General features: G+C 35.4%; 3 protein-coding genes and 1 pseudogene across 8 annotated transcripts; 2 read left to right on the forward strand and 2 right to left on the reverse strand.

The window, feature by feature from the left end:
* Nucleotides 1–1244: 1244 nt before the first annotated feature.
* LOC105141960 (uncharacterized protein At4g28440-like) lies at nucleotides 1245–3231 on the forward strand. The gene is made up of 2 exons (XM_011049380.1): nucleotides 1245–1625; nucleotides 2831–3231. Exons 1-2 carry the CDS (start codon nucleotides 1385–1387, stop codon nucleotides 3016–3018), a joined length of 429 nt encoding a protein of 142 aa, XP_011047682.1. The 5' UTR covers nucleotides 1245–1384; the 3' UTR covers nucleotides 3019–3231.
* A 977-nt stretch (nucleotides 3232–4208) lies between these two features.
* On the reverse strand, nucleotides 4209–7013 carry LOC105141961 (uncharacterized). 5 transcript variants are annotated; one of them, XM_011049382.1, is made up of 3 exons: nucleotides 6705–7011; nucleotides 6430–6554; nucleotides 4209–4551 (listed from the first exon to the last, which is right to left on the reverse strand). In XM_011049382.1, the coding sequence occupies exons 1-3, from the start codon at nucleotides 6845–6847 to the stop codon at nucleotides 4532–4534; spliced, it is 288 nt and encodes a 95-aa protein (XP_011047684.1). In that variant the 5' UTR covers nucleotides 6848–7011; the 3' UTR covers nucleotides 4209–4531. The 5 variants fall into 5 exon arrangements, with proteins under 5 accessions (XP_011047684.1, XP_011047687.1, XP_011047688.1 ...); XM_011049385.1 differs by lacking the exon at nucleotides 4209–4551 and adding an exon at nucleotides 4574–4895; XM_011049386.1 differs by lacking the exon at nucleotides 4209–4551 and adding an exon at nucleotides 5031–5443 and having other exon boundaries at nucleotides 6705–7008.
* Nucleotides 7014–7483: 470 nt separating this feature from the next.
* LOC105141963 (nuclear cap-binding protein subunit 2-like) lies at nucleotides 7484–11085 on the forward strand. 2 transcript variants are annotated; one of them, XM_011049388.1, is made up of 9 exons: nucleotides 7484–7626; nucleotides 7728–7951; nucleotides 8587–8725; nucleotides 8813–8846; nucleotides 9044–9157; nucleotides 10149–10202; nucleotides 10373–10482; nucleotides 10761–10853; nucleotides 10910–11085. In XM_011049388.1, the coding sequence occupies exons 1-8, from the start codon at nucleotides 7609–7611 to the stop codon at nucleotides 10833–10835; spliced, it is 768 nt and encodes a 255-aa protein (XP_011047690.1). In that variant the 5' UTR covers nucleotides 7484–7608; the 3' UTR covers nucleotides 10836–10853; nucleotides 10910–11085. The 2 variants fall into 2 exon arrangements, with proteins under 2 accessions (XP_011047690.1, XP_011047689.1); XM_011049387.1 differs by having other exon boundaries at nucleotides 10761–11085.
* Nucleotides 11086–11155: 70 nt separating this feature from the next.
* Nucleotides 11156–14967, reverse strand: LOC105141962 (protein sof1-like; annotated as a pseudogene).
* Nucleotides 14968–14993: the final 26 nt, after the last annotated feature.

A 14993-nucleotide genomic window follows, 5' to 3' on the forward strand; every position in this document is an offset into this window, starting at 1 on the left:
TATAATGAAGTGTTTGATTGTGTCGGAATAGAAAAGATAGAAATATTGGAACAGATCTTGTTATATTTCAAAACCATTTATAAAATAAATTTATTTTATGTGTTTTTCTTATTTATTCAAATACATATATATTTATATTTTTTTTACGTCTACATTTTTGTTTTAGAATGCTAACCAAATATAATTAGAAGAGCTCATTATTATAAATGTACTAAAAGAAAATTATTTTTCCTGTGAAAATGATATAATTATAATTTTTATTAATTTTTTTATTATACTATAGCGATGGTAAAATTATAATTGTCAGTTTGTTTTTTAGTTTAGAAAACAAGTTATTTTTTTATATATTTTTTTCTCTTTATACGTAGTATTTTTATCATTTTATACTTAGTATCTCTCACCAATTTTTTTTCTTATCTTTATTTTTTTTGTAATATTTTTTAGTTTTTTGAAATGATGTTTTCCTATATAAATTGTATAATTGTAAATTTTACCATTTTTTTATGCATCGATAGCAAAATTATAATTTTTTGATTTTTTTAAAATATTTTTTTCTTATATTTGTGTTTTTCTTTATACTTGAATGTCTCACAATAACACTTTATTTTTTAAAAAATTTATTAGCTTAAATAATTTTTGATGTATTTAATTAAATACATGAATAGATTTTTTTATTTATAATTAGAATTAAAAAACAGTTAAAAAGTTTATGTATTTGTTTTTTTACCAAAACAAGTTATCCAACAGTGTCGAAATGCAGATGAAATACCAAAGTATCAACTAAAGGCAAACAAAAATGCTTATTCTCGCAAACGAGTGCTTGATCTAGCGGTGGAAGGGGTTTGTCTACTTCTACTGTACCTGGGTTCGAGCCTTAACGTATATGTCTGTCATCTTTACGATGCGTTACATGTCTATTGGATTTGCAGGGTGTTCAGTGAGACCAAAAAATTCTAGTTAGTGGTGAAAGGGGCTTGTCTACTTCTACTGTACCTGGATTCGAGCCTTAACAACGTTTGTCATCTCCACGGTGCCTTACATGTCTATTGGATTTGTAGGGTGTTCAGTGAGACCAAAAAATTCTAGTAATTTTAAAAATCTAGACATGTCGTTTGTGTCAAACTAGAAAAAGCCATATGTCGTTCACACAGATGCAGGACATTTGACTTCCCCTCGACAACAACCAATAAAAACAGCACACGTGCATAAACCCCACATAAGCTTCTCTCAAAAGTCCAAACCCAAATCAAAAACCCTAATTCCCATTTCTCTCCTTTCTCCTCTCTCTTCAATTTACAAACAACCACTAGTGTTTATATATAAGAAAGAAAAGGCCTTTCTTGCTTGCTATCTCTCTGTCAAACCAATAGATCTTCCAATCGAAATGGCCACTGCAGCGGCAGAGAAAAGAAAGCCAGTGTTCATCAAAGTAGAAGAACTAAAGCCAGGAACTAATGGTCACAATCTCACAGTCAAAATTCTCGACGCTAAACCAGTCCCTGTTCCTAAGCCACGTCGTGCTCCTATGTCTCTTTCCCAACGCCCTCAACGCCCTTCTCGTATTAATGAATGTCTTGTTGGTGATGAGACTGGGTGTATTGTTTTCACTGCAAGAAATGAACAAGGTAATAGATTCGTTCATCTTTATGGATAAATCATGTGTTTTTTTTATGGGTTTTTGATCATTTTGATTGAAATTGTTTCTGGGTTTTGGTTCTTGTTTGAAATGCAATCTGGCGTTTGGGTTCCGAGTCTTGAGACGCAATAAAGGTGGCTGCTTTTTTGGTTTTTGTGTGTTGGGTTTTGATTTTTTTGCTTCATTGGTTGCTGGGTTTAGGGTTTTGAGAATCAATTCTTTGAATTTGTTTTTTGGATCTTTTGGTTTTATGAGGTTTGGTTAATTTAATGTTGAGGTTATTGCAGCTGTTGTGGTTTGTTGCTACTTTGTTATGGTTTGTTGAGAGAACAGAGTTTGGGTCTTTATTTTATTAGGGTTGAACGAAAGTAAATGTTCGGCAAAGCTGAGCCTTTGGGGGTTTTAGTTCAAAGCAAACTAGCCTTTTGGGTTGTTGTGTGTGTTTTTAGAACCCGAAATAGAGGTTTATATGTTAAGGTTTGTGTTTGGGAAGCAAAGTTTTGCAAGGGTGAGAATGAATTTTGAGATTGTAGAATATTAAAAGTAAAAATGGAAGCCTTGGAGATCAGAATGCATGAATATCAGAATTCATAATTCACCATAATTATTTATCCTTGATTCATAGATATAATTGGATAGGCAAAACTATAAGTCTGGGCCCGTGGACATTAAGTGTCATCTATTGATTTTAAACCATAGTGCTCCTCCATTCAGGTGCCAGAAAAATTGTCTGGTCTTGCTTTCTTTAGTTTGTATAGTTGCATGACATAAAATTTGATGCTTTGATCAGTGATCCCACCGGTAACTGGCATGTGCACGCATGGGTGAATAGAATTCACTTTGTTCTCTTTTGGATGTGGTTATTCATCTTTTGGAGGTGATGTGTATTTCTGGACTGATGTTTGGTCTTCATCATGGGCAAACCATGGGTTGTTTTCTTTGACATGCTAATTCATCTCTGGTGTCGAGCATCATCTGTACTTCTGGCTTGCAGCAGTTGGGAAAAACATATCCTGCCTCTGACACTGCATGCTGGAAGACATGTAGCCTGTTCTACTATCTATAATACATTGACCGCAGCTTTCCTAGATTTAGGTGCTACTGAATGGTTCTAGCTTGGATTTTTTTTGACAATTGTAAAGTTTTGTTTAATGTTTTTTCATGTGTTCTAACAGTGAGTTTGATCCTATGCAGCTGACATGATGAAGCCTGGTGCCACTGTCATCCTGCGTAATGCAAAGATTGACATGTTCAAGGGGTCTATGCGGCTTGCAGTAGACAAGTGGGGACGAGTTGAAGTTGCTGAACCTGCCAACTTCGCAGTTAAAGAGAATAACAATCTTTCTCTGGTTGAGTATGAGTTGGTTACTGTTCAAGCATGATGACCAGCTCTCTAATGGAAGTGAATATTTCATATTTAGTAAGAACTTGATTATTGTTTCCTGGTTGTGAACTACATAAGACTAAGATTCTGCTTTGAATATGGTACAAAATTTTGATGAGAAGTTGTAAGTTTCATTGTTAACTGCAACAATTGTCAGATTGGGAATGGAATGCAGCTGAATGTGATTATCCAATCCGGCCTTTTTATTTCATTTTATTTTCCTTCTGTTTTTCTTTTTCATTCGTTTACTTTCTCCCTTGCAAGCTTTTGGTATTGTGCTCGACAGGGTTCAGTCTCTTTGTTTACAATACCATGACCTTAAAAATAAACTTGAAATCTGCAAGAGAACAGCAATGAATCTAAACGAAAAGGGGGAGTATACCCTGTACTCTGGATTTGTTAATATGTAACGAACCAAGTAATTTGCGGCAATGAGGTTAGGTTTGGGGTTAAACTTAAAACTTACAACCAGATGGATCAAATACGCTATATATCAAGCAATGCAGGATATGCTGAAAAAAATTAAGATCTGTGCAAATTATACGTACGTGCATGTATTTCTTTATGCATACACATATAAAACATTCAATTTTATGTCCTTAATTTTCAACTCTGAATTTTCAGTTGGGCAGGGGTATGCAACATAAAACAAACAGTGCGACTACATGAACATGAGCAATGGGGGAAAAAGAGGAAAGAACCACTGGGTCCTACAGGCCAGAATAGGCATCAACAGATTATAAACCTTGAAAAAAAAGACCCTCATGGTTGAGATGCACAATTCCTTAATCTGTTAAATAAACCAATTCTAAGGCAGCACAATGCATTATCTAGCTGACAATAAATGATTTAGTGTCCTTGACTTGCACCGGATAAAAAGGCAACTACCAGCAGAAAAAAACAACGCAAAACACATTTAGCATTCACTAAGAATGAATGCCTCCGCAGTTTAACATGCATAGGTTTTCTGATATTATGATGATGCGTGCCTAAGGGTTTGATATGAGCTAAAACTATCTCAAGCAACGCATTATCCTAACCAGCCTGAAATGATGAGACAAGGATGTGCAGGATTGGATAAAAGCAGCACAAGATCAACAAGGGGTTGTTGCACTGTCCACTTGCTTTGATTTATAAGACATAAGGGAACAGCTCATAGTTGTCACACATGTAACATAAAGCTTAAAATAACAAATGGCAATGGATAAACATCAATGTACACAGAAATCAAATATTTGAAACACCTTCACTTTCGTTCATGTTCATCGAAGTAAATAAAGCAGCTATTATAGGGTACATGACACTAATGAAAAGGGTGCAGTCCCAGAGTTTCTTACATACAAATACTTTTAGTTTGGGGCTCAGAAGAAACATGAAAGGAGTGGGGGAAAAAAATATTCAGGGTGAACTTTCCATTAGGAAGCTTATTCAACACTTCTAATCTAGCAGGCATCATTCTCTTAGATGAAAGAACTTTTGAACAAACTTCACCCGAACCCATTGCACATTCATCATACATCATCATTGCAAGCTGATTAAATACAACAAATTAGTAGGGTGCATAAAATCACCTATTTAACACCAACAGTACAGAAGCTTCAGAAAGAAAACGCAGTGAAAACTGTAACTGAATGAATCTGTAATACATCTTTCAAATTGATGAACTGAGAGCTACATCTTACGCACAACAAAAACATACAAGACAAACGAGTAGCTTATTAGGGCTATAGAGGGATTAGAGTCTTCTAATCCATCTAGGTTTTAGAAGCTCAGAAAATCTAACTGGTCTCTTCAGCAGCAAAACTTTTAAAGGCAGAATTTTGTACTAAAACTGCTTGAATCTTCCGACAATTCATCACACATCATCATTGCAAGCTGATTGAATAACAATAATCAGTATGCTCCCTTAATGGTCAGGTTGATTTTTTTCTTAAATAAATTTAATCAAAGAAATGCTTAAAGCCAACTATTTAAACTTAAGACTACAAGAAGTGCATTTATAAGTACATATATGTCATCAAAACTCAAATTATCAAAAGGATTATTTATAGGCAATAGTTCTAAGAAACACGGACAATATATGGTCTGGAAACAACAATGATTCACATCCATCTTCTTGCCACTAACCATCAATCCCAGCTCAACCATTCCATCGGACACTGATAGTACAATTTTGCAAGTTAAATTTCTCTCTAAATAATTGTCAATATAACTCCAAAAGAAAAAAAAAATCAGAGGGTTTTTTATTTTTTTGAAAAAACATACAACTACATGAAACAACCAGACCACCGTAGTAGCTGCCATGCCATCCATTTGTTAATTTGTCCAACAAAAACCAATGCAAAGTTGTGAGAACATCCATGTAATACATCCACCGTGTTTGCCCCTATTGCCTGAATCTAGGTCAAGCTACCATTATGCTCCTGCACCATGTGGCTGTTCGTTATTCATGGAAATTCTTAATTTGCACAAATGATCTGTATTTTGGCTCTGATGCTCATTCAATATATTACAAATATCAGCAGGAAAAATTGTAACTCAAACATATGATGGACTTTTAATAAATAGAGAAAACGGCACTGATGCAACAGAAAATTCTTTCAGGATAATCTCAAACACAGATCATTCAATCAGACTTATTTAGAAATCCTTGCAACAGCATCCTTATATTAAATTGCTGTCATTTTAAATCATGTTTCAGCATTTTTCAGATAAGATAACTGTTCTGCCTCATCTAGATATGATGCCATCCCTACTAGTTTAAAAGCTTCAAAATAAAAACAAATCCAAGTCATTCCATCTTTTCTTCTCGATCTTCATCTAGTCTTGACTCGTCCTACAACATGAAAAGAGAGGAGTTTGCACCTATTTATCAAAACAAAGAAAGGCTTTTATCTTCTTCTTAATTATTTTAATGTGATAATGCAAAAATTGAGAGGGCTTATCAAATAAACGTATGGCATTTATCTTAACCACATGGCCTCACGTCCACTAATAGACTAATCCGGAAAACACTCACTTACCAGAAAATTAAAAGGAAGAAAAGAACATCAAGGGGGATTACAAACGTTGTTAGATACCTAATTCAAGAATAAAACCCACTGGTTAGACAACCTATACCAAAACTACTCAATGAACACAAGAAAACAGGATGACCACATATTACAGATATATAAAAGTTACCATTACCCCATTTGTTAATTGCCTTTAACTACCACAATTTTTTGTTACTTTATACCAGAATTCTAATTTCTACATCGGTTTCTCGAAACATCAACACAATTACACCAAAACATAACATAATCATCAATTTGGTAACATAACACTCCATTACTCAATCAATCAAGGAAACAATCAATCATTAAACAGAAACATTTAAGAAAAAAAAAAGATTACATCTTTTCTATACCTTCAGGAAGCCAGCCATAACCGCAGCGAGAAATGGAGAGCATTGAAGTCATCAAAGCAGAAGCAGTCACTGTATGGTAAGGCATCATTGATTCAACAGCAAAGCTCATTTCCACTGGACTCCTCCTTCATTAACCAAAAAACAACAGAACAAAACACCCCATTAAATATTTCTATCGATCAAAACAAAACAACCCATTAAAGTTTTAATCTTTCTAAACTATAACAAGACAACATATATAAATATTTATACACACAAGGAGGGGTAATGGTGACCTGAGAACGGGTTTGTTGGCAGTGGAGTTGAGGCTAAAGGGGGAGGCTTTAGGTTTGGATTTGGATTGAGAAGCAAGGCGGGCCGCCGCGTTACGGGCGGCGGATGACCGGAAAATGGATCTGGCGGCTGTAAATGAGGCCATTTTTTTTTGTTGTTTATTAAGATTTGGGAAAGATGGGAAATTTTAGAAGGTGAGAGTTTTTGGCAGGGGTTTGTGAATAAAGAAAAGCTTAAACCCTTTGGGAGTTTAGGAATGTTTGGGTGTAGATGTTTGTGTGTGATTTGCCTCTGCCAAGATTGCCACTTTCAGTTTTTTATTTTTCACAAAATTGATATTTTCTCCATATTGAAATTTGAAAGGAGTAAGGGAATGGGTCCAGATAAATTCAGACTTGTTTCTCTCCATAAGAGATCTTTTCTATACAAATTAGACATTGGCTTACGAATAATTTTATTATACACACACACACATTATACTACTATTATAATTACAATCTCTAAAAGAGTGTTATTAATGTTTTTTATACATAACTTGTTCCAAAAACTTTACTTTAATTCAAAATAATATTTATTTTTATTTAAAAAATAAAACTTTTTAGAAGTTAAACTAAATCACGGCCTGGTTTTTAATAAAAAATTTAAATTTTAATAAAAAATAAATTAAAACACCCAACCAAACACACCCTATCAAATAAACCATGAACCACAAATAAACCATAGATCCGATTTGCAAGACGGGCGGTTCAAATTTTCTTTCAATAACCCATGACCAAAAAGAAAATTACGAATACAGTACCACCAATTACCAAACACCCACAAAAAAATCCCTATCGAACAAAAACCCCTAAATTGAAGTATTTCAAGTCCCCGTTTTCCCAACTTCAATTCTACAGAACAGAGACAATGGCTTCTCTCTTCAAGGTAATCTCACTGTGACACAAAAGAAAAAAAAGAAGTTTCAATCTTTGAACTTTTTTTTCTTATGAATAATCACCCCTATTGTTTTTTCCTTTTAATTTCAGGATCTAACAAAGCTGTCAGCTTATAGAGACAGGAGGTTTCCTGGTAATCAAGAAGAGTTTGAACAGGCACTTCAAACCTCAACAACTGTCTACATTGGTAACATGTCTTTTTATTCTACTGAAGAGCAAGTTTATGAGCTTTTCTCTCGAGCTGGAGAGATTAAGAAGATAATCATGGGTTTGGACAAGAATAGTAAAACCCCATGTGGATTTTGTTTTGTACTGTAAGTATGTGGTTTGTTTCTTGTACAAAGTTTTATTCTCTAAGTACTATGTTTTATGGACTTGAGAAGCTAATTGTGGGTTTAGACTGGAAGTTTAAAATCCCAAGTGGGTTTTGTTTTGTCTTTTAAGTTTCTGTTTTGTTTCCTGAACTAAATTTCAATCTTTAATTACTATGTTTATGGGATAGAGAAGATAATTGTGGGTTTAGACTAGCAACTTAAGGCACGTGGCTTTTTCCCTTTTCATTAGAAAGTTTGAATCTTGAAGAGCTATGTTTGTTGAAGAAATTAGGGAGATGATTGCTGTTTTAGACAAGAGCACAAAAACCCCTTGTGGGTTTCATTTTGTTTTGCGGGTATCTCTTGAATGCTTCACAAGGAAGTTTGATTTTTGAAGTGCTGTCGCTGTTGAGGAAATTAGGAAGATAAGAATGATCCCATGTGGCTTTTGTTTTGTTGTGTTTCGTCTATGAGGAAGTTTGAGTTTTGAAGAACTGTTTTTGCTTAGGAAACTTGTTTCCTTGTTCCTTTTTTGTGTTTTTATGATAAATGGCGTTTGGTTTAGAACTTCTGTGAGTAGTTATCTGTAACAAGTATAGATTCCAACTCATTAGTTTGCACATTTGTATTATTAGATATTACTCCAGAGAAGACACTGAAGATGCGGTGAAGTTTATAAGTGGAACCATTCTTGATGATCGTCCAATTCGTGTGGATTTTGATTGGGGTTTTCAGGAAGGAAGGCAATGGGGTCGTGGTCGAAGTGGTGGACAGGTGAGCATGCCCCATTGGCCAGCATTTTGCAAAAAGCTTATCCTTCAACTGGCTTTGATTTTTTTGGTTTGTTCTTGTTTTTTACAGGTGCGAGATGAATATCGGACAGACTATGATCCTGATATCCTTTGGCTTTGTGTTTGTGTGTGCGCGCATGCATATGTGTTGAATCATGAATCAAATGGGTGCATAATTAAAGGGTTTGTCTTCTAAAAAGAGACAAGTACGGCAGCATGCTAATCAACTGATGTTTTTCCTCTCCTGATTTATCATTATTAAAATAGCAAGGCAACTTTCAGTTTCCTTAACTTGTGCTACGCAGAGGTGGTTATGGAAAATTAGTCCAGCGAGAGTTAGAAGTGCAAAGACAGCTTGTAGATTATGGTGCTGGGTCATTGGGTTCTTTCCCTGCAGTTATGCCGCCACCTCATTGTAAGTGTCGAGAGTTATTTTATCTAAAAATCCTTTTCTTAAACTGTATCTGTAATTCTGATTTTTTCCATTTGCTTTCTAGAATGATTCTTGTGTTTGTTTATATGCTTTTGAGCTTTTTAATGAAGTAGAAGGCCAGAGATTTATTAGCAAAACATTGAAACAAGCTCAGTCTGGGGCAGCCCAGCCCAGCTGAAGCTAGATTTAGAAGTACAGCTTAATTAAAAACTTGTATGCATATGTCATGATTCATTGTGAATGATTAAAGAATCAGTATTTGAAAAATGCAGTAGAAACTGTTTTTACTAGCCATGATGCTACCATGAATTATGAAATTGATATCTAGTAATATTTTACCAAGTGCCTGCATGAATTGTGATGCATGTAAATTGCAAAATGATCATGGCCATTTGCTTGAGCATGGAGGAAAAATGTTCTGTTAAGCATGCCTTGCTAATTTAGTGGTTTTGTTTTGTTTTGTTATTTATACTCCTGTTCCTTTTCTCTCTGTCTTTTTTTCTTAAAAAAAAAAATTGCCATCTTTTGAAAATTGTAGTATAGTGGAATGTACAAGCTGCACAATATAAATGGGAAAATGAAATAGAGGACAATACCTTCCTTATTTAAAACTTGATATTCAATTCTATATATCATCTTGGATGATGCATGACCATCATGGCAATTATCGGCTTATGACCCATTGTCCAGAGTTCACAGCAAACATCTAAAGTAAAAACCCTTCCTTGCCTACCAAAATTTGAATAATTGTTGCTGGAATATCCATCATGAATAACCCACCATTTTTTCATATTGTTGCTCATCCGATGGATTTTGTTGCTTCTTTTCTCTCATATTTTTATTAGTTCAAACATTTTGTTACATTAGGTTGTTGTATCTATGCCATTACATTAGACCCAAAAATTTTCTTTGACCTTGCACAATGCATAGAGATTTATCTTTCAACATCCTCTTGAAATCTTTGTCTATTCAGATGGCAGGCGTGGTGGAGGCCAGAATTATGGTAGTTCCAATCGCCAGGGTAGAGGTATTTTTTTCCTTTTTATGCACTCATTGATTGCATGGAGTATCCCTTTCTTCTAACATTCCTTCTATTCAGCATGATTTTTTATGTTGTTCAAGAGTGTGGGCCTGGCCTATATTTGATTCTTCTTGATGTTGTCATAATAAACTGTGGTTGTCTTTCTGGAGAAGCAGATTACCTTCAGCGGAAGAGGAACAGAGAGGATGACCGACAACCACGTGAGTCTTCAAAGAGAACCTCAGATCATGAATCCAGGAGGAACTTTGATCCTGACTCACGACCGGTAATCTTTAAATGCATAATAGTCTTGTATGCCTGTGAGCATTCTTTAAAATTGTCAACATGTTGCCAACGGTTAACCAGTCTAGGATGTTTAGGGGTTTATTTTTTCTTACTCTAGACAAGGGAGGTCTTATTTCCAGCCTGTTTTTAGCTGATTTTGACTCTGCGATGATATTGATGATTATAAAGAACCCAGAATTGTCACATGCTCACTGCTTTCTTGTGTTCTTGAATGTGTTGCTTTTCTGTTGTATAATCCATTGTTGCTTGATGTGGCAGGAGAAGAATCCACGATTTCGTGAAAGCACCAACTCTGATGATGAAGAGGAAGATGACAGACAGCAACGACCTTAATCAGTTCTTATTGCTGTATTCTGTACTGTGAAGTTTATGTAATAGAACTTTGCAGTGATGATAATGCTTTCCAAGGATCAAATGTTATTGTTGCAGCTAACAACTGTCTTGTTCTTACCCACACCCCCTCTTAGTTGTAACTTCATAGTTTATACAGTGTTGATTTTTGAGCTCTCACTCTTTTTACCGCCTGGAATAGTCACCTGCTTTTTGGTGAGGTTAATTTGCAAGAAGCGAATCATTCTATTTCTATCCGTCTTCTTGCGTGAATTTCTTTATTTCATTTAAGGATGGGAAACAGATGCAAAAACCCATAGCAGTAACTGAAGCAAGCCAACATGCTCGAGAAAGACTTGCCATTATCATGACATTTAACAAAAACTTGATCATGACATTAAAAACTACAACGCATCAACAGAGCTGCCTCTCTATAAGAACAAATGCTCACGAAGAGCTCATATGATGACCCTCAACCTAACATGATTTCTTCTCTCTTCGAAGTGCATTGCAGAATGGGCAAAATTTGGGATCGCCTAACACACACTTTAAGGTGCTAGCTTTAGAAGATCCAATTGTAGATACTCTAGCCAGCGTCCAAAACTCACTCAACTTCTTTAATAATTCTTCGTTTTCGCATTGGTTCATCTACAATGCTTCCCGGGGCACTGTGAGCTTTCCTCCTATGATCTTTTCTCCTTTCAGCTTCAATCATTACACGTCTAAGGACACCAGCCTTGTATATAGGTTTGGTCAAGTGCCTATGCCTGCAGTCATAACAAATAAAAGGAGAAGCCAACACTTGTTGATGCTGTAATAATGACTCCGCGAATACCGAGCCAATGAAGTTTTCCAAGGCTAGTTCCAATCGCAGGAGTTTTCCAGCCAAATGCAGTATATTTAAGAGCTAAAATTCTCTAACCTCACAATGCGCTTGACCTCAGGAAGATGCTTGTAGCGCTTCTTTAGAGCTCCGTTATATTCATGCCTTCTCTGTTCCCTTGGCAGTCGCTACACAAGAAATGGGATGGGTGGTTATTTACTTATGAGACGCTGTCACCCAAGATTTTTATGCAAGAATGTAGCTACAAGGAAATGAAATAGTAGAACTAAACATTAATATCAGTGCTCGAAATAAAATCATCCAAAAAAGTTAGAGGTTCAGTGCACCACATATCTTGCATTGCTTCAGTAGTTCAGTTAGCATCACTACACACAAAGTACAATATAGACATGACAAAGCTGAAAACTAAGTAGCGCTGCAGAAAGGATATGCAAGTATTGAATTTGTGTGGACAAATAAGAAACTTACAATTCCTAATTGTTCAGACGCTTTAGCTTTCCATAACCTCAGATTTGTGTCATCACTTCCTGAAATAACATAGCTTGCATCACAGCTGAACTTGACAAAGAATACCCTACATAATCCAGTGAGAAAGCAGACAGATTAGTGAAGATTGAATCTTCATTTAGACAACTCACAAAAGTTCTGGCTTTAGCACAAAGGCCTCATTTTCTGAACTGACAAGATACAACAAGACACCAACAAAACGAGTTAAAGCCCCGGATTGTTCTTCCACTATATCGATACTACATTTTCTTGGTTCAATTTTACTTGGGTTAAGCAGGGTACAAAACATAGTTTAAGCCACGTGGCATGATTAAAAGGTGCCACAGTCCAAAACTAAATTTTGAGGTGCTTTTTTATAATATTTGCAAAATTACAGGTTATAAATAAATTGAAAATAAAAAATTACATATAAAAAACAATTATCAGATGTAGCATGAAAGAAGCCATGTGTCAAAACCAAATTTTGAGACATTTTTTCTTCTAAAATTACAGGTTACAAATAAAAAAAAATTGACTCAAAATTCAGTTTTGGACACAGCACCTTTTAATCACCCCACATATCCTAAACTAACCATAATTTGTACTCAGATTAACCCAGTGACATGATGAACCAAGAAAAAATATAGGAGAGTCGAGGGCATGATAAAACAAATTGATAGTACAGGGACACAATAATTCAAATCGATACAGTACAGGGGCAATTTGGGGCTTGAACTCCCGACAAAAATATAAATCAACAAGGTACAAGACCACAAACATTAATCAGAAATATAAATCCAAGAACCTTTGCATTCTCTGTGTGATAGATTTCTCGACTGTGACCTCCATTGTACTGGAAAATTCTTACCTGCATAGGAAGAAGTTTGATTAAACATAAAATCCATCTTTAATGACTAAACTACCTACATGGGGCAGCATTTGCTTAAATTTAACTCACTGTTCTATCATAAGATCCAGTTACGAATTCCCGGCCTGTTGGTGAGAAATCAATATCCATCCTGAAAATGAATAATTGGTGTTAACAAACATCATCTCCTTGGCAATGGCTAAAATTGACAGAACACCTGAGAAATGTAAGGGTTACCAATACTAAGTTCAAAATTCAAACACCAGCCATCTTACACTGCAGAAACATGATCTTTGTGTACACACTCGGCTTCGTCGAATTTTCTCGCATCATAGCTTTAGCAGTTGCAATCCTCGTTTCCCTGCATCATTATGCAATATTACTAGTAAATCTTCACAGAATGTGGTATATCAGCTCTACACAGTAGATCACCGTATCATTCAGGTTTCTGAGATTTTTAATCAAAGTATTATCAGATTGCAATTTGTTAAAATATCAAAGTGCATTTTCCTACAATCCAGGCAATGATTCCCAAATACTCAGAAATTAAAAACACAAGTTTTAAGGAATGCATCAGCTCATGTGCTTACAGCTGTGAAGTTCATGGGCTCCATTGGGTTCCAAGAAATAGAATTAGTTTTTGTCTGCAGCAAGAAAAAAGAATGTTCACGTTAGCAAAGAAAATTCACAGTACCATGAATCTGGAAATATAGGACAGAATATATTTAAAAGTATTCAAGGCACATACAATATCTGAAAAAAAAACACCTTAACAACAGAACACTTTGTAATAAAAAGCATCTACTAAAAGATTTGCAAATTTTCCAGCTTAAAGAATGCCAATATAACATTGTCTATTACATAGAAACCCCCACCCCCTCGTGTCCCCCTCCCCCCTCCTGTCTGGATGAAATGTAGAGTAAAAGATACCACAGTTATAGTTTAATAGGCTCAAAATTATCTAGCAACCCCTACAAAGTAAAAAAAACCCTATCTCCAACAACAACAATGGTGTCGATGAATAACTTAAGATCATAACCATGCATTTAACTTTAAGCTGATAAATAATCAGACTTACCCTCATAATAAGTTTCCTTGCTGGGATGACACGCGTAAGTCATACAACATTATGCTGCGATCACTGCAAAAGCAAAAATACACTTCAAATAAGGACGTGTGTAGTTTGATGTCTTTGAGTATGCATGCAGTTTGTGCCCTCATGCATGACTGAAAAACCCACACAAGGTAAATAACCGGAGGCCATCCATAAATAATGTACATATTGTAAGTTTAAAAGGATTTGTTACCCAGCCGTCAATGTCCTGAATATGTGGGGTCACTAACAAGAGAAGAAATTGAAAAGCCCCATCGAACATGCATTGCATGCATAAACACAAGAATATCACATCAGGACTTTGGCCCTAACAGCTGAGTCTGATCCAAAAACTAGAACATTTTATGCAATATCTTCTTAAGCAAGCATAAATACGTTGGCTCTGATAGGATGTCAGGTTGTATTGGTTGCAGGACATGCTGAAAACATAATCATGAAAAGAAATAAGATCCTTGGGAATCCTTAAGATGCAAGTGTTGATTTGTCTTGCATCATTAGAGGAAGCCAACTCTCCATGCCACAAAATCCTATGTCCAATGCCACATAGCAGAACATGAATAATACCATTCTTCTTTAAGTGCAAAAGGCTCTAAGAAATCTATTATTTCTGTTTCCCAAACTTCACGAAGTGCATAAGAATCTACCTGTGGCAGAATTCACGCAGCTGAAACAACAGACCTAGTCACAAATACTTGAGACAATCAAGGTTCTCTTCAAATAAGGGAAGTGGAAAGACAAGCACAAGTTCAGGGTCAAACTTTGCTGACCTAGATTCCATCTTAAAATTCTTACTCTAATTACTTTTAACTCTTAAATCTTAATCTATGTGTTAAGAGGGCTTGCGTTTGA

The sequence above is a fragment of the Populus euphratica genome, unplaced genomic scaffold, assembly GCF_000495115.2.
Source record: "Populus euphratica unplaced genomic scaffold, PopEup_1.0 scaffold197.1, whole genome shotgun sequence".
Lineage (NCBI taxonomy): Eukaryota > Viridiplantae > Streptophyta > Magnoliopsida > Malpighiales > Salicaceae > Populus > Populus euphratica.

Coding starts and splice junctions, on each gene's coding strand:
- LOC105141960 (XM_011049380.1), top strand. CDS start 1,385: ATGGCCACTGCAGCGGCAGAGAAAAGAAAGCCAGTGTTCATCAAAGTA. Junction 1,626..2,830: donor CACTGCAAGAAATGAACAAG/GTAATAGATTCG, acceptor GATCCTATGCAG/CTGACATGATGAAGCCTGGT.
- LOC105141961 (XM_011049381.1), bottom strand. CDS start 6,847: ATGGCCTCATTTACAGCCGCCAGATCCATTTTCCGGTCATCCGCCGCC. Junction 6,555..6,704: donor GCCAACAAACCCGTTCTCAG/GTCACCATTACC, acceptor TGGTTAATGAAG/GAGGAGTCCAGTGGAAATGA. Junction 5,886..6,429: donor TTATGGCTGGCTTCCTGAAG/GTATAGAAAAGA, acceptor TTTGATAAATAG/GTGCAAACTCCTCTCTTTTC.
- LOC105141963 (XM_011049387.1), top strand. Junction 8,726..8,812: donor GTGGTCGAAGTGGTGGACAG/GTGAGCATGCCC, acceptor TGTTTTTTACAG/GTGCGAGATGAATATCGGAC. Junction 10,203..10,372: donor TTCCAATCGCCAGGGTAGAG/GTATTTTTTTCC, acceptor CTGGAGAAGCAG/ATTACCTTCAGCGGAAGAGG.